This window comes from Carcharhinus amblyrhynchos, chromosome 7 (genome assembly GCF_965287045.1).
Source record: "Carcharhinus amblyrhynchos chromosome 7, sCarAmb.v2.hapA, whole genome shotgun sequence".
Taxonomy (NCBI): Eukaryota; Metazoa; Chordata; class Chondrichthyes; order Carcharhiniformes; family Carcharhinidae; genus Carcharhinus; species Carcharhinus amblyrhynchos.
This window is the reverse complement of record NC_137330.1, coordinates 105874369-105897648: the sequence shown is the minus strand read 5'-3', so window position 1 is coordinate 105897648 and position 23280 is coordinate 105874369. Positions and strand designations below refer to the sequence as shown.

The window sequence follows — 23280 nt, the reverse complement described above, 5'->3', positions numbered from 1 at the left end:
TGCCTGAGTTAACAGTGGAGGCAGAGACATCAAATTCTGCACCTTAAGTGCTGAGGGCTACGGGCCAATATGCCAGGTACAGGGAAGTGGTATTAGAAAGAGCACCTAGGTACCTTGGGCTGGCATGGGCAAGATGTGAAAAATGACCTTCTCCTATGCTGTAACTTTTCAATGACTCCATGGTTTAGTTACGAACTGGGCACAGAAAATTAAGTTAACATATTTCCAGTGTACTGAATCCTTCATTCATTTGGGAATTCAGTAACATTTTAAATGATGTAGTTTCAAATTTATTTATTTGTGTCACAAGTAAGCTTACATTAACAGTGTCATGAAGTTACAATGAAAATCGTAGTCGCCCTACTCAGGTATTTGTTCAGGTACCTCGAGGGAGAATTTAAACACAGCCAATAGACTAACCAGCACTTCTTTCGGATTGTGGGTGGAAACTGGAGCACCCAAAGGAAACCCATAAAAACACGGAGAACATACATTTTCCAGACAGGGACCCAAGCCAGGAACTGAACCTGGGTCCCTGGCACTGCGCTAACTACGGCACTAACCACTGTGCCACCCTCTACATTCATAAGGTTGATGTACAGGTCTCCAATAAAGCATGGAGGCGATCATCTGTGAAATGTAGAGTGTACAAGTTGAACAAAAACAAAAATAACATCTCTAATTCTTTGCTGCATATAGAAAAGCGACTTCTTAGTTTCATCCCATTCAAGGTACTTAGATTGTAATTCATTGGAATGGGTGAGACAGACCCTGAAAACGTTAATCTTGTGTAAAATATCCTGAAGATGCCCAAATAGGTGTTATAATTACTAAGCAGGTATGGATAAAATTAACAGATTCCATAAATCTCAATTTTATTGAAGCATCTTGTAGTACAGATAAAATATTTCAGAACTTGAAAATATTTGAAACAACTTGACATAAAAGTTTTAATGGCGCCAAAATTTCCCCTTAACTGAACAGCACCAATGAGCAAAAATCTCTCAATCTTTCACAGTAAAAGCTGCTCGTCATTACTCAAAATTATATTTTTCAAAATTAGAGCAACCATTTTTGCTAACTGCAGTATGTATAAAACACCTCAAATCAATAACCCAAATGGAATATAACGTTTTTATAAAATCGAGGACCTGTGGATGTGCTCATAACCTCAAGACTGTATTTCACAAATGTCTTTTTTTAAAAAACTTATTGGTCCACAAGAGAGCTCATAGTCTTTATGATTATTTTTTCAATGCCCTAAAGTAACCACTGCAAATAAATTTTAGCTTATTAACCAGAATCTTATAATTAACAAAAAGTGTGGCAAATATATCAACCACTTCACCAACAACCAGAATTTTAAAGATTTTAAACAGTTCCAAGCAAACCAAAGTTACACTATTCAAACATGTCTGGGACAAATGCCACATGTTCCTATGCATTTGTATTGAAGTTCAGAAAAACAAGACAGCCCAAACTGAACCATAAAAAAAAAATCAGCAACAACGGACTAAAACAATTATATTGCAAATGTCAACACCAATAATTATACCCCATTTTACTAATTGTGCCTTGTGGCCATGTGTTTCCATCTGTGCCCAAATCACCTAAACATACATAGAATCACTACAGTACAGAAGGAGGCCATTCAGTCCATTAAGTCTGTACCAACCACAATGCCACGCAGGGCCTATTCCTGCAACCCCACACATTTACCCTGCTAATCTTCTGACACTAAAAGGCAATTTAGCATAGCCAATCAACCTAACCCGCACATCTTTGGAGTGTGGGAGGAAACCCGTGAAGACATGGGAGAATGTGCAAACTTCACACAGACAGTGAATGACCCAAGGCCAGAATTGAACTTGGGATCCTGATGCTGTGAGGCAGCAATGCTAACCACTGTACCGTGCCGCCAAAATTCCCCAACAATTAATAGATTACTGTACTAACAAATGATATGGATAGGGGTATATTGGGATTGTCCTCAATATCTGAATGAAGGTTTAAACTATACTGATCTAGTACCATTTACACACTGCCTGCTCATCTTTAAGTGGGGAATTCCAAGAAAAATATTTGGGGTGGGTGAACCCTGGCATGTTTAAAGTAGGATGTTCAGTCTTTCCAGCCTACTAATGTTTTTATTCAATAAATCAAATGGAATGTGCCAAATGTTACTGGAAATAAAGCAGTTTTGGTAAAGAGATTTTAAACAAGAATCCTAACAAATATTTACCAGTCATTAAGATTCTGATTAAACTCTTGACAAGCTAGCCAGTGCAGTCCTGGCATCTGGAGAGTTGATCCACATCAGCAAATAAAAGAGCTCCTGATTCTTGAAGACGTTTGATCGAAAGGAAACAAGTGAACATTCAGCTGTAAACAGGCCAGGGCTCACACCTAATGAGGGCGAAAACCTTGTCTGTGGAGAATTTTTGGCGTCACCTGTAGAAAACCTACATACCGTACATTTCTAACTTTGCAAGTGTTATATAACTGTAAACAATAAGCACTGAACTGTTCTACATGCACTTCAATATCACAGCAAGAATGGCCTAGCATAAGTAAACAGAGAAAAGAGCATTCATGCAAGATATCCAACTCCTTATTACAAGAACGGTTACATTTCAAACTTGACACAATTCTATTATGGTTACATATGGGGCCAACAAAATTGATAAAATGGTGGCAGTGTGAAGTTTGGCCCTTGCTACCCTGAACTAGAGGATGGCCACCATTTACTTTGCACTTTTTTTTACGTTTTTTCATCTTTGCTATTCAACTCTGCTGTCTCTGACAATTCTTGACATAACTAGAAAAGACAAAATTGTAATCATTGAATTGGGCACACTGGCAATCGAGGCGCTTGAATCCTTCAATTTTCTGGGGAGAAGAAAATGAACTGCGACATTTGGAGTTCTGTAATAAAGTAAACAGAATGCGTTACAACAAAGGTGTGTCAGGCAATTTAAGTTCAATCACCCAAAAAATCAAGTAATAGTTCAAATGAAAAGAACACAATAGTAGCTGCAACAATAAAGAGATCCTATCTAACTAATTTAATTGAGTTTTTTGGAAGGGTAACTAAATACATTAATGAGGGTAGCACAGTCCAAAAAGGTTAGAGCCCATGGGATCCAAGGCAAGTTGGCAAACTGGATCTAAGACTGGCTTCTTAATAGGAGGCACAGAGTGATGGTGGAGGATTGCTTTTGTGATTGGAAGCCTGTGACCAGAGATGTGGCACAAGGATCAGTGTTGGAACTCCTGCTGTTTATATTCATTAACTTGGATGTGAATGTAGAAAGCATAATTAGTAAGCTTGCAGATGACACGAAAATTGGTGTTGATTGATTGGTTGTAATTTGGACAGAGCAATGGCAGCTGGAATTTAATCCAGATAACAGAGGTGATGCATGTTGGGCAGTCTAATAAAGGGTAGGATAAACACAATGAACAATTAGGTCCCTAGTGAATATTGAGGAACAAAGGGACCTTGGTGCATAAATCCAGGAGATCCCTGAAGGTGGCAGCACAGTAAATATGGTGGTTAAGGAAGACAGGATACTTGCCTTCAGTAGACAGGGGCAGGGCATATAGGAGCAAGGTGGTCTTGGCACAAATTCATAAAACATTGGTTAGGCCACAGATGGAATAGTCTGCCCAACTCTTGTCACTACACTATTGGAAGGACGTGATTGTGCTGGAGAGGGCAGAGGAAATTCACCAGGATGTTATAAGAACATAAGAAATAGGAGCAGGAGTAGGCCATCTAGTTGCCAGCGATAAGGAGACACTGGATCGGTGGAGTTTGCTCCATGGAGCAGAAGCCGCCGAGTATGGGGGTGTATGTGTGTGGAAGAGATCTGATCAAGGTATACAAAATTGAGAAGCATAGATAGTGCAGATCGTAAGAATCTTTTCCCCATTTTTGCCTTTGATAGAAGTGTCTAAGACCAGAGGGCATAGGTTTAAAGGTGAGTAGCAAGTGGTTTAGCAGGGAACTGAGGAAAACATTCTTCACCTGGAGGGTACTGGAAATGTGGAATGTGCTGCCAAAAGGGATTATCATACATTGGTCATGGAAGATCGGCATAGATACAGTGGGCCAAAGGGCCTGTTTCTGTGCTGTAAGACAATGTCACAAAAATGGATCAGCCATCGACTATAATAAACAACTTGGATTTATTTCATTCGTGGGATGTGGACATCACTGGCAAACACAGAATTTCTAATTGAGTCATCATCTTAAACTGCTGCACTATTTCGTGTAGGTACACACATTGTGCTATTAGGGACGGAGTTGCAGGCATGTGACCCAGCAATAGCAAGTGAATAATGTATTTCCAAGGCAAGATGGAGTGTGGCTTGGATAAGAAACTTGCAGGCACTGCTGTTTCAATGTGCCTGCTGCCTGTGGTCATTCTAGGTGGCAACTATACATGTTTGGAATGTGCTGCTGCAGAACCTTGTGCTGCGACAATGCATTTTGTATGCAGTATACATACACTGCTTAGTGGTGGAGTGAGTGAATTGCTTAAGGTGGTAGATAGGGTGCCAATTCAGGGCCTGAATTTTTCCTGCATATTAGTTTCATTTTAGGTTTCCAGCATGTAATATTTTGCATTCTGAGACATGATCATTGCCTGGAAATTGGGGATCAAACATTACTTGCCATGCACGAGTCCAAGCCTGAAGGTTGCAAATCTTGCTGCATTTAGGTACAGGCTGCTTCATTATCTGAGAACTTGCAACAGTCTGTATTTAGTGAAAATCCTCAGTTCTGACCTCATGGAGGGAAGGTCATTAATGAAGCATTGAAGATGGTTTGGCCTCAAACTGTTCCAAGGGATTCCTGCAGCAACATCCTGGGACAGAGAAGTATGACCTCCAACGTATCAAATCATCTTCCTTTGTGCTAGGCATGATTCAAACCTGTGGACAATGCCCCCCAAACCATTCCCGTGTACTTAAATTTTGCCAGGACTCTATGAAGTCAAGGGCAGTCACTCCCTTCATCTCTGGGGTTTATATCTTTTGTATGAGCTTGGAGCAAGACTAACTTGATCTTGTGTCAAGTGGTTCTGGCAAACCCAAAATGAGCACATTGTTGTCTAAGTTGTTTTGATAGCTGAGCAAAAACTGTTGTATTAACTGATGATACAAAGTCTCGGGACCACAGGTGTAAGATTTTGGGTGAGGGTCACAGTGAGAATAAGAACAACTTTTGAGTGGCAACGTCCTCGAACTCTAACAAAGTGTGTGGTGAAATAGAAGCAATTATTTCAAAAGGAAACTAGATGGGCACTTGAAGGAATTAAACCTGCAGAATTATAGGGATAAACTGAGGAGTGGACTGACTGGATGGTAGAACACAATTGTGCGAGGACAGCTACATCTAGGACTATGTCTGATTAATCTGTGGGACAACTCTACAAACTTTTTCACAAGTTCCCCGAGGTTAGTGAGGACTGGGCAAGTTGTGTTTGCCATGCCCTAGGTACCAGTTTTATTCTCATTCAATAGTTTCATAGTAGTTTGCTAAGCCATTAAGAGGGCAATTAAGAATCAACGCCATTGCTGTGGGCTGAGCTGGAGTCACATCTAGATCAGATCAGGCAAGGATGGCAGATTTCCATACAGCACTGGAACTCCTTCAGCTGCTGCATCATGGACACTATCTTTCAGTTACTCCAAAAGCAGACACTGGGTAAGTGGAATCTTTGTTGCATTTCTACATGATTTAATATTATGTTCTGATGAGAAATGTCAACATCCTACAATTTTTGCATTAGTTGTATTGGGAAAATCTAACTTTCTTAACATTTTGCGTTGCTTTTCATGAACGTAGCTACAACATTAGGAAAGTACTGTAACTGAAGATTGCACAATGTTCAGCACCATTTGCAACATCTCAGATACTGAAGCCTGGGTCAAATGCAGCAAGATCTGGACAACATTCAGGTGTGGGTTGATAAGTGATTAAGTAATCTTTGCACCACACAAGTGCTGGGCAATGATCATCTCCAACTAGAGAAACCACCCATCTTTCCATGACATTCAATGGCATTACCAACACAATTCTCCATTGTCAACATCCTGGGAGTTCCCAATGACATAAAAGTAAACTGACCTAGTCAGAAAAATGGTTAAAATTTATCAGAGACTGGGAAGTTTAAAGTTTAGTCACAAGTGAGGCTTACATTAACATTGCAATGAAGTTATCGTGAAATTCCCCTAGTTGCCACACTCCGACGCCTGTTCAGGTCAATGAACCTAACCAGCACGTATTTCAGACTGTGGGAGGAAACTGGACGAAACCTATGCAGACATGGGAAGAACGTGCAAACTCCACACAGACAGTGACCCAAGTCAAGAATCGAACCGGGTCCCTGGCACTGAGAGGCAGCAGTGCTAACCACTGTGCCACCATGTGGTGAATAACTCAACTTTTGACTCCTCAAGCCTCCATTGTCTACAAGGCACAACTCCACTTGTCTGGATGAGTGCAGGCACAACATTCAAGAAACTTGATGCCATCCAGGGCAAAGCAGCCCACTTGTATGGCACCCCCTCTGCCACTTTAAAAATTCACTCTCTCCCACTGACATGCAGTGGCAACCATGTGTACCATCCACAAGATGCACAAGTAGCAAGCTCACCAAGGTTCTTTTGGCAGCACCTTCCAAACCTCTCACCTCCACCACCATTCTAGGACACAGGCAGCACATTCATGGGAATACCTTTCAAACACACCATTTTGACATGGGACTGTATCACTGTTCCTTCACTAACTCTGGGTCAAATTCCTGGAAGTCTTCCGGACAACACGGCGCATTCCTACATCACATAGTTCCACCTACACAAGTCAAAATGGCACCACACTTCAATGGCAATTAGAGATGGACCATAAATGTTGACCTAGCCAGCAACACCCACATCTGAACAAATAACAATCCGATAGTTTTACAGTCATCATTGTTGGGACCAGGTTTTTGCTCCAGATCGATTTAGTTGAACTTAAATTCCCCAGTTTTTGAACTGGGATTTGAACTGAAGTTTCTGGAGCATTCATCCAGGCCTCTGGCTCACTTGTCCAGGAACATTATGCTGTGCAGCTGTTGCCACGAAATTCCCCATTTGTCAGAACTTCAAAAATTCAGAATATTATGCCAACTCAGCTGTTTGCAGGAAGCAGTTATTTGGAAGAATCAGTGTCAGGGCTCAGTTTCTAAAAATTCCTCCATTTGTGGGATAATGAATGTCACCAGAAACATCAGCGATCTCTAATGTCCTGGTTGGAGCAATTGAACGGTTTGCTAAATTACTTCCAAGCTGAGAGGCAATCACATGATAGACTTAGTAAGGACAGCTAGACTTTGCCTCATAGGATTTAACCAACTGTTCTTTTTAAAAACAGCAAACCATCAGTTTCAAGGTCACTTTTGCTGATACCAGCTTTTTATTTTCAGTTTAAGAACAAGTCATGTCAAACTCTTGTTGCTACGGTGGGATCTGTGCTTTCATGGTGGGGACTGCTGGTTCAGTACAAAAAAAATTTGACACCTCCAATCTTCTTCTGACATAAGGTCACCTATTCTGAAACATTAACTGTTTTCTCTTGGCAAAGATGCTGCCACTCTGCTGCATACTTCCAGCATTTTGATATTATTTAAGATTCACAGCATGCATTTGCTTGATTTTGTACCAACTTAGTTTTACAGCAAGACCTAGAACCTCACCTGGTTAACAAAAAGGGTTGTGACAAATTTCCCTGGCTTGAAGACATCTACAACCTTTTTAATTAGATCATCGTAGGAAGTCTGGGCCAAGTTAGTCTCAAAACTAACATAGGAGAAGTCTGGTTCTGGGGTGATGTGAATTGTCCAGTAAGTCCCCTAAAAAGACAAAGAATTTAATGACTTGGTTTAGTTATGAGCTGTCTTAGCAGTTCCATCGCAGAGACTCCAAAGCCAAAGATACGTTTTCCAACACTTAATACATATTATGTAAAGCTTCGATTAGTCATTCTACATACGACTGCCAAGTGAAATTTCAAACCGGTTCTGGAAGGGGACAGGGAAAGCAAGGTCACTAGACATTTCAATATTTCAACAACACCTCAAACTAAATATTCTTGTTTTTCTTTCGGGAATTTGAAATGTCCTAATCGTCATGTGGAAAATGCCAAAACAACATTCACTTGTTAAGTTCATCCGGCTGTGTCATTAAAGGTTTTGACTGCATTGACAAAGGAAATTCTACTCAGGCAATCAAACTATGGAACTCAAACAAGCTTTCAGCAAACGGGGCCAAAACGAATTTCTCCCGATTTGGGGAGGGAAAAGAACGAAGGAATCAGGAGCTATTATTTAGATTAAAAAAAAAAAAGAGGTGTTAGCATACTAGGAAAAAAGCCAGGAGACCCTAGAAGAAAATCTATTTAAAGAACCTGTGGTGTAGCTTCAAAGAGAGATATTCTCATTCTAGAAACAAATTCATTCTGCAGTATAAAGGCAAATCTACAATTCTTCAAAGCATTGTACACGACAGCCAAGTATGATTTTAGCATTCAGGTAACGTACATCTCGTGTGAGGCCATTTTGTAGCGCTCTCATCCACAAGATCAGGAAACATAAATGTGAATGCTCATTTATTTTGAAGTATAATCCCACATCTAAAGGGATTTCATTTATAAAACACTGTTACTCACAGAGCATGATTAAGCTCCAGTTTTTGACGGATGGTAAGCTGAAGTAATTCAAGGACACCAGTCTAGGCCATAACAGTACGTTTTTAGAAGTGGCAAACTTTGCAAAAATGAGGAATATTTTCATTTAAAATTTGGTCACGTAAACGTTGAATAAAATAGCACAGACCACTGAATGTCAGCCTCAGCTCACTTCAGAAAAGTGAAAAGGTTTTGTTTATAAATGTGCATAAGTAATTGTTATTGATTTTCACTGAATATATTCTTAAAACGAGACATCACCACTCATTCTCATTAGTCAGTTAGTTAATCATCAAGACCATAAGATATTGGAGTACAATTAGGACACTTGGCCATTGAGTCTGCTCTGCCATTCAATCATGGCAGATATTTTTCTCATCCCTCTTCTCCTGCCTTTTCCCCATAATCCCTTACCCCTTATCAATCAAGAACCTATCTTTAAGACAAAGATAGTCAATGACCTGGCCTCCACAGCCTTCTGCGGCAAAGAGTTCTACAGATTCATCACGCTCTAGCTGAAGAAATTCCTTATCTGTTTTTAAGGATCATCCCTTTAGCCTGAGGTTGAGCTCTCTGGTTCTAGTTTTTCCTACTAATAGAAACATCCTCTCCATGTCACTCTATCCAGGCATCACAGTATCCTGTGAGTTTTAATAAGACACCACCCCCAACTCCCCCCCCAATCCATCTAAACTCCAAAGAGTACAGATGCAAAGTCCTCAGCCATTCCTTGTACAACAAGCTCTTCATTCCAGAGATAATTCTTATGAACCTCCTCTGGACCCTTTCCAAGGTCACACATCCTTCCTTAGATACAGGGCCCAAAACTGCTCACAATACTCCAAATGGGGCCTAAACAATAAACTAAGGCAAACTCATGACCTGCCAATGTCCTCTACCACTCTGGCAAGAAAGTAGGTACAACAGCCACCTGGCAAAGATAAAAGACCAAATTTCTGATTAATTTTGCCTCATTTTCAATTCTCCACTCCCCGAGTTAAAGAGGAACAGATACATAGGACCCAGCCTTCAGTCATTTTGGTCCAGAGGTGAATGTTAAAGTTTATTTCCCAGTATTTACCTTCCAGTTTAATCAATTATTCCACATCGATTACACCTAGAATCAAGCTCACGTTTTCTCTTATTTTGGATGAATCCACCTTTATTTTTAAAGTAAACTAAGAACAAAAATTGAGTACCTCAGCTATGCAAGTTACGCATCCTGAAAGCGCAAAACAAAATATTTTGGCAGCAGTGCATCAGCACTCAGGTTTGCAAAATGATTAAGCAGGAGTACTGCTGCTTGGCGATGACCAACTTTGCCCAGCCCTGCCCCAGCAGAATGACAAAACTAGCACCTGTGTGTATTGGCGAGGGGTGTGGCAAAGAGAGGGGGGAAAAAAACAAAATGGCTAAAAACAGGGAACTTACATCCACTTTCATTCCATTCATAGAATACCCACAAGGATCGAACAATGTGGCATCAATGACTGAACCTGGTATCAGGTCACGAATTCCACTCATCTTAAAAAAAAGACACCATGTTTATTTAAGGCTCCATCACTTAAAAACCATTTATTTTACACTTTAAAAATTAATTTGGTACATACTCGAGTGACATCATTTACAGTAACACCATCTTTCATGAAGAACTGGTCCATTACAGCTGGATCAAGCTCGCTCATCAGAACCTCAAGTGTCTGATCCGGCTGTTTGATCCCACTATCCTCTGGCATATCCAGAGTGTAAAGATACCTGGAATCAAACAGAAATTACAAGATTTGCATGAATGAACTGTTAAACTCAAAACTACAGAACTGACTTTCGTACATTGCACCTGGTTTAGTAATAAACTGACTTCCAAGTTTGCAAAATAAAAATTGTAATTCAGGGGCACAATAAACCTAGCAGTTTTCATTAGACTGGGTACGGCCTGCGTTCTTAACTAGGAGTGCTCACAATGCCATATTTTACTTGTTGCTAAAATATTCCTGTGTTGTTATTTCCTTTGCGCTGATGGCACTTCTCTGAAACATCTCACACGAACATGTATGTTAGAAGCAACAGTAGGCCACTCAGCCCTGAGCTTGCTCTGCCATAAAATCACAGCTAATCTGACTAACCTCAACCCCATGTTCCTACCAACCCCCAAAAGCTTTCAAACCCTTGCTAAATCAAGGATCTATCCTGCTCTGCCTTAAAAGTACTCAAAGATTCTGGTAAAACAATGGTGAAGGTAAAGACAGAAGCATTAGATCCACATTCTTAAGTTTGCAAAACAAAGCAGATTTCATCTTACCAGCAATCAGAATTCATACGTCCCATGCAGTAGGCCGCCCCATCTGATATTGAATAAATATTTAAAGTTAGAAATCATTTCACTACTATAATCCTTGATTTTCAATTTCAAAAACAAGCAAACTATTTTGCTGATCACACTCTGAACTGAAATGCTAAGCAGGATTCCACATGTTGGAAGTTAACTTTACCTCAAGATTTTCACTTATTGATGCTGGCAGGCAATTGAGGATGAACTACCAGTTCAAAAAGCAAAATACCGAAGATGCTGAAAAAACCAGGGAAAACTCCAGAAAATGTTGGAAATGTGTGGAGTGAAAGTCTGTGACCTTTCATCAGAATGGACCTGAAATTTTAACTGCTTTTCTCTTCACAAATGCTGCCTGACTTGCTGAGCATTTTCAACCTTTTCTGTTTTTATTGCAAATTCTCTTCCTTGGCTATAAACTGTTTAACTTACTAGAAGGGAATCCAAAACAGATTTGGGATCTGTTCAAAAATCAGTTCAAACCTGGGAAGAGAACCATCCATGGGAGGAAGGATAAGTAATTGGGGGTTTTGGGTTTACATTAGTTGGATTAAAAAAAATCCCCTCTGCTGGCAATAGCAACTAAACATGGAACTCATTTCCAGCATACATGGGCCATTAGCATTAACATTCCCTAAATCAGTACAGTTTCTCCATCAAAAAGTACAGGATGTCTGATGGAGAAAATGGAAATGTATCATCCTGGAAAGGTGCAACGTGATCTCTGCATTGATCCATGCTATTTCTGACACAAAATACCTGACTAACCCGTGACTCTTATCCTTGTAAACTACCACCCCAGACCCCTTTCTTTCCTCTCCAAAGATTTGAACATGTCACCTTCTAAATCCATGATGTGGATTTCAAATAAGTCTGTTGGGCTTTAACCTGGTGTTGTGAAGCTTCTTACGGTTCTAAATCCATGCCCACCTTTCCCCAAAATTCAATATTTCAATCCCTCCCATAAGATTTTTGTTTCCATTATGATATCAAATCAACTGTGACAGAGGAAAACGTTCCCTGACTGAGTTTCTCAACTTGCCTGTTGCGTTTAACAAGGTTGACTGCACCATCCTTCTCCCATGCCCATCATCCAGCTGGGTTGAACTGTATTTGCCTGATTCTGTTCCTCCATGTCCAATCAGACAGTGCATCATTTATGATGGCTTGTCTTCTTGATTCCACACCATCACCTCTAGTGTGTCCAAAGAATCTGTCCTTTGCACATCCCTATTTCCTATTAACTTCCTACCCCTGGGTAACATTTGAAAATGCAGCATTGGCTTTATGTATGCTGATGACATCCAGCTTTACCTCAACACTGCCACTCAACAGCTCCATTGTCAAAATTATTGACTGCCTGTCTGACATTGAGTACTGGTTTAGAAATTTCCACCAATTAAATATTGGAAAGATCAAAGCCATTATACCACTCTCCCTAGCCAGAGATGCTGTCCCTCATCCTGGTAACTGAGGGCAAAGTAAACTAACCACAATCTTCTTGCCATATTTGGCCTAGAGATGGGACACTGACCACACATTTATGCTATTAGTAAAACAGTCCATTTTCACCTCTGTAGCACCACCTGACTCGGCCTCTGCATTAGATATCTGCTAAAATTCATGCCATGACTACCTCTGGACTTCACTATTCAAAGCATTTTCACCAGCTTCCCCTCCTCCCCCATAAATCTTTTGTTCCTGTCAGTATATTTGAAAGTCCCATTTGGCTATCACCTACCGTGCTTGCTGACCGCACTGGTTCCAGATTAAGTAGTGCCTTGCTTTCAAAAGTCTAATTCTACCCCCCCAAATTGCTCCATGCTACGGCCGCACTCTTCCCATCTTCACCAGCCCCATAACCTTCAATACGTGCACTCACCGAACCCTGGTCCCTGATTTTAAATGCTCAATCATATCAGGTTATGGTCCAACAGGTTTATTTGGTATCACGAACTTTTGAAGCTCGTGATACCAAATAAACCTGTTGGACCTTAAGCTCATGTTAACACTTCTTACTGTGCCCGCCTCAACAACACATCATGGCAACCAGAGGCTATATCCATTGCTGCTTAGGGTTTCAGCTCTGGAATTCTACTCCTAAACCTCTCCACCTCTCAAAATATTAAACCTGCCTCATTGTCCAAGCTTCTGGCCATCTGTTTGAGTGACTCAGTCAAATTTTGCTTTAGAATGCATTTGTGAGGTGTCTTTTTATATATGGATATATATAGTTATATTTTATGTTTAAGGTGCTGCACAAATTCAAGCTGCTGTACATTGGTTGATAAAAATGGAAGTTGTCCAGTTCCACTACTCCTTACCAAAGGACTAGTTCAGTCATGAAGAGGGACTCTTGAGCAATCCTGTCAGAATTGCACAATTTGGGGTTGGGCGAGGACAGGATCAAGTTCAGCCACAATGCTCTGGTAAAATTGTTTCACATTACAGTGGAGACTGGCTTAAATGAAGTGTCAGTTGACTACAAGCCTGTGGAACAGTGCCCAAGCATTTCTGGGAGGGAATATATTTATAAAAAGGCACGTGTGGCATTCACCTTACACTTTGCTCCACAACTTCTAGTATGCAAAAATTCATCAGAACAGCCATTGCATTTTATCTTGGTGGACTTTTGACCTAACAGTTCCACCATGGTCCCCTACTTGAGACACATTCAAATCATACGATGGGTTCAGCATGGTAGCTAATGAAACCACCATCAATTTCTATTGAGCTGAACTTACTTGGGAACATCATATCCAGAAATTCTACCTCCTCCTGAAAGTTCCTATGTGGGTATTCCTGATGTGCTGGCTTCACAAAGTTTTTGCGGGAATAGAAGAAATCCTGTTTATTAAAAGACATGTACAGTTTTCCATGAAATGACTTTTGAACACAACTAGATCAGTATTAACTATACTAAAATTAGCAATTAAATGTCTATCACTTTTCCAGCACAGCCATTTGCTTGCTTTAACACCAGTGAAGGAAGGAAATGTGGTGTTATCTTCTGAGACTGTGCCATTTGTCTGTTTCCATTTCAAACAGAACACGTAACTACAGTCATCTTGGACAGAAATCTCAAAATTTGGGCATGTGATTTAAGGTATTTGAAGTAGGGAATCTCTGAATTCTGAAGCACATTAATTATACCATTTTACACCAGATCACACTTAGAGCAAAATCATTACCAACAAATCCTGACATATATTCACACGGTTTTCTTTTCATATAAGCAGAACAATCATTGCCAGCAATTTGCATTTCATAATTTCTTGCAAATGTCACCCTAACTTTATTGACTACAGCTCAGCCTTCAACACCATTATTCCTACAAAACTCACCTCCTCCCTCTGTGACTGAATCCTGAATTTCCTAACCCATAGGCCACAATCAGCAAGGATAGGCAATTCTCAACACTGGTGCCCACACTGCTGTGTCCTTAGCCTCATATGTATAACATATATATCCATTGTATACCTATGACTGCGTGGCCAAATTCCCCTCCAACCTGATTTGAGTTTGCCGACGACACCACCGTAGTGGGTTGGATCTCAAACTGACAAGACAGAGTACAGGAACGAGACAGAGAATCTAGTGAACTGGTGCAATGATAATAATTTCTCCCTCAATGTCAATAAAATGAAGGAGATTGCCATTGACTTCCAGAAGTGTAGTGAAGAACATTTGTTTACATCAATGGGGTCAAGAGCTTCAGGTTATAGGTGTCCAGATCACCATCAACCTGTCCGGGTCCCCCCATGCTGACACTATAGTTAAGAAAGCCCACCAATGCCTTTACTTTCCCAGAAAGGAAATTTGTTATGTCCACTACAACACTCACCAACTTTTATAGATGCACCATAAAAAGCAATTTTTCTAGTTGTATTACAACTTTGTATGGTTCCTGCTCTGTCCATGACCGCAAGAAACTACAAAGGATTGCGAACGAAGCCCAGTCCATCACTAAAACCAACCTCCCACCCACTGACTCTGTCCACACTTCCCACTGCCTCCGACAGTCAACATAATCAAAGACCCCAAGCACCCCAGACATTCTCTCTCCCACCATCTTCCATTGGGAAAAACATAGAAGTTTGAGGACACATACCAACCAATTCAACACAGCTTCTTCCCTGCTGCCACCAAACTTTTGAATGGACCTACCTCACATTAAGTTGATCTTTCTCTATGCTCTAACTACGACTGCAACACTACATTCTGCACTCACTCCTTTCCTTCTGTGAATGGTATGCTTTCTGAATAATGCACAACAATAATTTTCACTGTATACCAATATATGTGACAATAATAAAATGAACTTCTCAATAGTTCAATTATTAATCACACCCAATGCAAATATTGCTCATAAACATGACCTAGCATACACCACAGAAAGTTGAAAGTTACCTGAATGGAATCAAAGCCGCAGTACTCACGAGCAAGTTCCAACAGGGGCTCCAGTGCTTGCAGTAAGAGGGTGGTACCGCATGTCTTCAAAATGAAACGTCTCTTGGAGACAAACATGCTACTCTCACTGTAAAAAGATTAAAAGTTTATTCCCCTTGTATCACAACTTATAGGATTCTTTGAGAGCCACAGTTCCAGTTTAAAAAAGCTGCAGGACATTTCTCTTTATACCCAAGTGTGAATATTATACTGAACTACTGCCAAGGAGCCTGATCGACAACAAAATCCTCCCCTGCAACTACAGGAAGCTTCTTCTGCCCCAAAAATAGGAGCACTCGTAAGAAATATTTCAATCCACATACTTTCGTCAACAGGTTCTGTTTCTCCATAACACGTTACTGGGAGTAGTTTATAGGCACCATTGAACGAAATATTAAACAAGAAATTATTGGAGCTTGTACAAAAGCTATGCAGAACTTTATAATATTCATATGGATCGGACTGATCAAATTGGCAGAGTGCTTTCATGACAGTATTGAAACATTGTTGTGGAACCAGTTGGGATAAAGCTATTTTTGAATCTAATTCCTAATTAGCAATTTCAGTACATGATTCAGTGGGAATTAATGATCATAATACAAGTGGTTATTGGATAGGCACATGGACTACACCAGAATGACAGGGAGTGGGATAGCTTAATCTTGGTTTCAGACAAAGCTCGGCACAACGTCGAGGGCCGAAGGACCTGTACTGTGCTGTATTGTTCTATGTTCTATGAATTCCACATCAAGTTTTATAAAACATACTCAAATCAAAGACAAGCTCAAGGGAATTACATAGGTATGACAGGCAAGCTGACTAAGATTGACTGGATAAGTAGACTGAAAAATATAGTAGAGGGAAACATTTAAAGAAACAATTCAAGATTCAACATTTCAGAAATTAAATGAAATTAAAGTTTTGAGGAGGTTACCAGGAAAGTGGATGAAGGGAAGGCGGTGGATGTTGTCTACCTGGATTTTAGCAAAGCCTTTGATAAGGTCCCTCATGGGAGGTTAGTTAGGAAGGTTCAGTCGCTAGGTATACATGGGGAGGTAGTAAATTGGATTAGACACCGGCTCAATGGAAGAAGCCGGAGGGTGGTTGTGGAGGATTGCTTCTGAGTGGAGACCTGTGACTAGTGGTGTGCCACAGGGATAGGTGTTGGGTCCGTTGTTGTCTGTCATCTATATCAATGATCTGGATGATAATGTGGTAAACTGGATCAGCAAATTTGCTGATGATACACAGATTGGAGGTGTAGTGGACAGTGAGGAAGGTTTTCAAAGCTTGCAGACGGATTTGTACCAACTAGAAAAATGGGCAGAAAAATGGCAAATGGAATTTAATGCAGACAAAGTGTGAGATATTGCACTTTGGAAGAACAAACCAAAGTAGAACATACAGGGTAAATGGTAGGACTCTGAAGAGTGCTGTTGAACAGAGGGATCTGGGAATTATAGGTACTGAATTCCCTAAAAGTGACGTCACAGGTGGATAGGGTCGTAAAGAGTGCTTTTGGTACACTGGCCTTTATAAATTGGAGTATCGCGTATGGAGTGTTATAGTATGGTTATATAATCATAACGTGGATATGCCGGCATTGGACTGGGGTATGTTCTATGTTCTATGAATTCCACATCAAGTTTTATAAAACATACTCAAATCACAAAGACAAGCATTCCTCCACACCTCCATAAATCGGTTGGACTTAAACCTGGTGTTTTTACAAGGTTATATAAGGCATTGGTGAGGCCAAATTTAGAGTATTGTGTTCAGTTTTGGTCACCTTGTTACAGGAAGGACGTAAATAAGGTTGAAAGAGTGGAGAGAAGGTTCACAAGGATGTTACTGGGACTTGAGAAGCTGAGTTACAGAAAGAGATTGAATAGGTTAGGACTTTATTCCCTGGAGCGTAGAAGAATGAGGGGAGATTTGATAGAGGTGTATAAGATTTTGTTGGGTATAGATAGTGTGAATGCAAGCAGGCTTTTTCCACTGAGGCTAGAGGAGAAAAAAAACCAGAGGGCATGGGTTAAGGGTGAAAGGAGAAAAGTTTAAAGGGAATATTACGGGGGGACTTCTTCACGCAGAGAGTGGTGGGAGTGTGGAATGAGCTGCTGTATAAAAGTGGTAAATGCGGGGTCACTTAACATTTAAAGAAAAACTTGGACAGGTTCATGGATGAGAGGGATGTGGAGGGATATGGTGCAAGTGCAGGTCAGTGGGACTAGGCAAAAAAATGGTTTGGCACAGACATGGGCCAAAAGACCTGTTTGAGCTGTAATTTTCTATGGTTCTATGGAAAAAATCTAAGTTGGTATTAAAAAATGAACTAAAAATGTTGCAAAGAATGGTAGTAGGAGTCATGTAGAAACCAGAGCACCACCAAATAACAAAGGTATTGGAAAAACCCAAGCAACTAAAAACAAACCACTGAGACCTGATGGCCTAAACCCTTGGATCCTAAAAACAGCCACAGAGATAGTGGGCAGGATTCTCTCCACACCTCCACAGTGATGGACTGATACTGGCAGATCCCACTGCCGTCAAAGGGTTTTAGTGCTGTACTTAGTGTTGTATGCACAATTCCCCCTTCCCTCCCATAAAAACTGGGCGTTGGCCATTGGGATTTTCAGGTCCTGTCATCGAGATCAGCTGGAAAATTCTGACAATGAATATAATTTTCCAAAGTTGTCTACATTATGGAACGGACCCAGCAGATATAATACCACTATTGGAGAAAGGGGAGAGAAACAGAAAGCCAGAAGTCAATCTCAAATTGCCCTTGAGAAGATGAATGCTGGGCTGCCTCTAAAGTAGAAATATCTGCAATGCTGTTAGGTTCCAGGATTTTGACCCAGCAACAGTGAAGCGACTGAAAAGTTCCAAACCAAGATGTTGTACAGCTGGAGGGGAATTTACAGGTGGTGTTCCCTGTGGCCGTTGTCTTTGTCCTTCTCAGTGGTAGAGGTCAGTGTTGGGAGGTACTAAGAAAGAGCCTTGGCAAGTTGCTACAATGCATCTTGTATAGGGCACACACTGCTGCCATTGTATTAGTGCTGGAGCGCGTAAACATTGAAGGGTGGGGATGGGGAGCCAAACATGCTGCTTTGTCCTTAGTCATAATCAATTGACATGCACTGATATATTTCAACCCATTCCCTCCTAGTCACAGATGCTAACATCTACTGCTCTAAATAAAAGCACCATTGTAGGCAAAAGCCAGAAAAAAAAAATCAGAATGCATTCCAAAATGAAGAAATGGGTTCAAGGTTCCTAGTTCTAATATTATAAATGAACAGAAGCCGGAAGACTACATCATGGTTCACATACACTGTGTAACTCTCAACAGCTGTTAGTCATCTCCTCCTCTTTCTAAACAGGATGAATACTTAAATACTTTTGTTGCAGAGAATGAACAAATATTAAACACTGATATGTGCAACAAGTTGCAAAACGCTTGCAAGGCAAAAAAAAATCACTCACTGCAAAAGGTCTTAAACTTCAACTTCAGTGTCTTAAGGGCAGCACAGTAGTTAGCAACAGCACAAGGGACCCAGGTTCAATTCCGTCACTATGTGCAAACTCCATGTTCTCCCTGCGTGCGCCTGCATGGGTTTCCTCCAGGTCCTCTAGTTTCCTCCCACAAAGATGTACGGGCCACGTTGATTGGCCACAGTAAATTGCCCCTTGGTGTCACGGAGACTAGAGAGTAAATATGTGGGGTTATGGGACCTGGGTGGGATTGTTGTTGGTACAGAGTTCTGCACTACTTCTGCACTGTTGGATTCTACGATTAAGGCAGAGATATACATACATGCAACCAGCTTTAAAGTATAATTACAAGCATGATTAACATATAACCACAGTATTTCTCACATCTGAAAATACTTCTCAAAATCAGACAGCCTTATTGTGCTCAATATTTAGTTTATGGGGCAAGTAGGAAAATACTCTGGCTTTGATTTAAGACTTTAACGCAGGCCTCAATAAGGAATTACTTCCAGTCGGAAAAGGGACTTTAATCAGAGGATGTCAATTTAAAGCAATCAGAATAAATCATTCCCTTTACTGTTGTAATCTTGTCCTGATGAGGTACCAAAAGTTCCTATTTCACCAATATTTAAATTGGCAAAAAGAACCAGAGGTGATTTTTAAAATACAAGTTACGTTTGAATTGCACCACCTGGAAAGAAGTCGTCCATTTAATAATTTTCAAGAGGGAAAGGGATAAATACTTAAAGGGGAAGTTTACAATGATATGCGATCCAGTAATTAGATAGCTTTTTCAACGAGCTGGCAGAGGCAATCGGTTGAATGGCCTCTTTCAGTGCCACACCATTCTACAATAATTACACTTTCATCTTCCACTTGCAGTACTCCAATTATTGTTGAATCCCAATGGAACTCTGGTAGAATCAGGTTCACTGCGCTTTGCTCCACTGCCTGCCCAAAACTTAACTGAATTTTTTTTAATGGTTCATTGAAAAAAAACATTTTTACCCTCATTTTCTTCACATTGCCATGATCTGTGGAAAACCTGCAGACACTTGCAGCTCTTAGTGCTTCACCCCAGTGGGCATACTTGGATGGACTTTGAAAGAATGGAGGAACAGGTGTACGCCATTCTGCTCCTTGCTCCTGCTGGCATTGCTGATTAGATTGTGGCCTTAACTCTACTTTCCTATCCACTCCCCATAATCCTCAACTCCCCTGTGGGTCAAACATCCGCCTTGAATATATTCAATGATCTTGGCACCATTGCTCCCTGTGGAAGAGAAACTCAAAGACCAACAAACCCCTGAAAGAAGAAATTCTTCCTTGTTTGTCTCGAGACCACTTACTTTTAAAATGTCCAAGACAAGCAATACCCATATATAGCAGGAATTAGCATGAGTCTTCTCCGAATTGCTCCCGAGGCAAGTACATATCCATTCTGTTGTAAGGGAACCCAAACTGTTCACAGTACTCCAGGTGCAGTCTCAAAGTCCTGTATAATTGCAAACATACGTCCCTATTTTCATACCCCATTCCCCTCGCATTAAAGGTCAATGTCTACTTGCCTTCCTAATTACTTGCGTACGCTAACTTTGTGATCAATGCGCAAGGACACCCAAATTCTTCTGCACTGCAATCCCTCCATTCAAATAATATTCTGCTTTTCTCTTCTCCCCTACCAAAGCGGGCAACCTCATTATTCTCCATCTGCCAAATTTTTGTCCAGTTAACCTATCTATATCCTTTGCAGACTTTGTATCCTCCTTACAACTTGCTTTCCTCTTGGTATCAACAAATTTTGCTACAAAATAGTTGGTCCCTTCGTGCAATTCATTGATATAGATTGTAAATAGATGAGGCCCAGAACAGTGTTAATCCGTCAACCTGAAAGTGATCCATTTATCCTGATGCAATTCATGCTAATAAATTGCTCCCTACATCATGAACTTTTATCTTAAGATAACCTTTTAGGCGGCACCTTATATAGACTCCAACATGGTTTTCTGAAAGGGAAATGGTGTTTGGTACACTTCAGGCATTTTAAGTAAATCACAAGCAAGGTGAATAAAGGGATGCTAGTAAATGTAATGTATTTGGATTTCCAGAAGGTACTCTATGCACACTCTTACAAGGCAAGAGCTCATGGGTAGCAGTGATTTTCCAAATGCTTTGCTGCTATATTGGCTACATGGTGACAAAAGTGGTTAGAACTGCTGCCTCACAGCAAAAAGGAGTATAATATCAAGAGTAGGACTCTTAGCAGCGTAGAGGATCAGAAGGAACTTGGGGACCATAGGACTCTGAAATCAGCCACACAGGTGGAGGATGTGGTCAAGAAGGCAAATGGTGTACTAGCCTTCATTAATCAAGGGATTGCGTTTAGGAGTTGGGAGATAATGCTGCAGCTTTATAAGACCCTTATCAGACCCCACTTGGAGTACTGGTCACCTCACTGCAAGAAGGATGTGGAAGCTATTGAAAGGGTGCAGAGGAGATTTACAAGGATGTTGCCTGAATTGGGTGGCATGCCTTATGAGGATAAGTTGAGGGAGCTAGGTCTTTTCTCCCTGGAGAGACGAAGAATGAGAGGCGACCTGATAGAAGTTTATAAGATGTTGAGAGGTAGAGAGAGGGTGGATTCTCAGAGGCTGTTTCCCAGGGCTGAAATGGTCGCTACGAGAGGACACAGGTTTAAGGTGCTGGGGAGTAGGTACAGAGGAGATGTCAGGGGTAAGTTTTTCACGCAGAGGGTGGTGAGTGAGTGGAATCGGCTGCCGTCGGTGGTGGTGGAGGCGAACTCGTTGGGGTCTTTTAAGAGACTTCTGGATGAGTACATGGGATTTAATGAGATTGAGGTTATTGATAGGTAGGTAGGGATATGATTGGTGCAACTTGTGGGCCGAAAGGCCTGTTTGTGTTGTAGTGTTCTAGGAAAGAAATACGGGTTCAATTCTTGGCTTGGGTCACTGTCTGTGTGGAGTTTGCACATTCGTGTCTGCATGGGTTTCCTCCCACACTAAGATGTGCGAGTTAGGTTGATTGGCCATGCTAAATTGACTGTCAGCGTCAGGGGGACCAGCAAGGTAAATAAGTGGGGATACAGGTTGGATGGGATTGTGGTCAGTGCAGACTTGATGGGCCAAATGGCTTCCTTCTGCATTGTAGGGATTCTATGATTCTACTCCTGAATAATGAATTCTGGCTCCAAAAGATAGATGTTAGACCAATTGGCCTATGGTTGCCTGCCTTCCTCTCTTCTTGGGGATGTTACATTTGCAATTTTACAATCTGCTGGAATCTTTCCAGAATTTAGCAATCCACTATCCAATGAATCCACTTAATTTAAGATACCACAATCTTGGTCCAACCAGAGGACTTACAGCCTTTAGTCTCATTAGCTTCCCTAGAGTTTTAAGTCTCTCCCTCCTGTTTACGTCTTTCTTGTTTCTCCTGTGAGTATTTCTTCAAAGTCTCTGCTGTTCTTTATTTCCCATTCATTCTGCCACGTTTGTGTCAAAGGGATTTAAAAAAAAGATGTAGAAGCTGTTGCTATTTGCAATACTTTTCAAATCTTTACAAAAGCTAGAAAACGGCACAAATAATTGTTGAGCCACGATCTCCACCATTCATGAAAATTGCCCCTTTGGTGTCATATTGTAAATGCCTCTCTTTTGGAAGAATAACCCACATGAACCAGAATCATAGTACATCTCTCTTGTCCTAACAGCATTACTGGTCAACCCACTGCACAAGGACTGCAGCATTTCAAGCAGGGAGCTCATCCCACATTCTCAGGGGCAACTAGGGATGGGCAGTAAATGCTGGCCAGCTAGCAAAGCTCATGTCCCACAAATAAATTAAAAATAGACTTTGCATAAACATTTAATAGCAGTGGGGATACCTGATAGTTGCACCAGTTTATAGCTTTGTTGCTGCAACATGCAGCCTAAGGTTGTTCACTCATTTACATATCACTATACATCTCCCACCCCCATTTGACAGTGCACCTTGGTGCCAGATTTCAGTCTTGTCAAATTATAGCAGAAAATCAGTTCTGCATAAAATTATGAACACTACATCAGAAGGCTTTCAAATGCAAGTTAAAATTATACAGCTATCCAGTGTCTAGATACAATCTCCAGATTAGATTTTTTGCTTTAATATCCCAAAAAGTGCCACACGCTTTCAAGATTTTACTACACACTTTGTCAAAATTACCTCAAAAAACCTACTACATATTGGCGAGGTGACACACTGACTTTGGAAA

General features: G+C 40.8%; 1 protein-coding gene across 6 annotated transcripts in view; it reads right to left on the bottom strand.

Annotated features, from left to right (window-relative positions):
- Window positions 1-845: 845 nt before the first annotated feature.
- Window positions 846-23280, bottom strand: part of amd1 (adenosylmethionine decarboxylase 1) — a 43841-nt gene continuing 21406 nt past the window's right edge. For all 6 annotated transcript variants that reach the window (XM_080192909.1, XM_080192910.1, XM_080192914.1 and 3 more), the window contains 7 exons: window positions 15474-15600; window positions 13808-13910; window positions 11037-11079; window positions 10348-10492; window positions 10169-10261; window positions 7749-7904; window positions 846-2925 (listed from right to left, as the gene is read on the bottom strand). In XM_080192909.1, the coding sequence (XP_080049035.1) occupies window positions 2785-2925; window positions 7749-7904; window positions 10169-10261; window positions 10348-10492; window positions 11037-11079; window positions 13808-13910; window positions 15474-15600 (808 nt within the window). In that variant the 3' untranslated portion in view covers window positions 846-2784. The remainder of the gene's footprint in view (window positions 2926-7748; window positions 7905-10168; window positions 10262-10347; window positions 10493-11036; window positions 11080-13807; window positions 13911-15473; window positions 15601-23280) is intronic.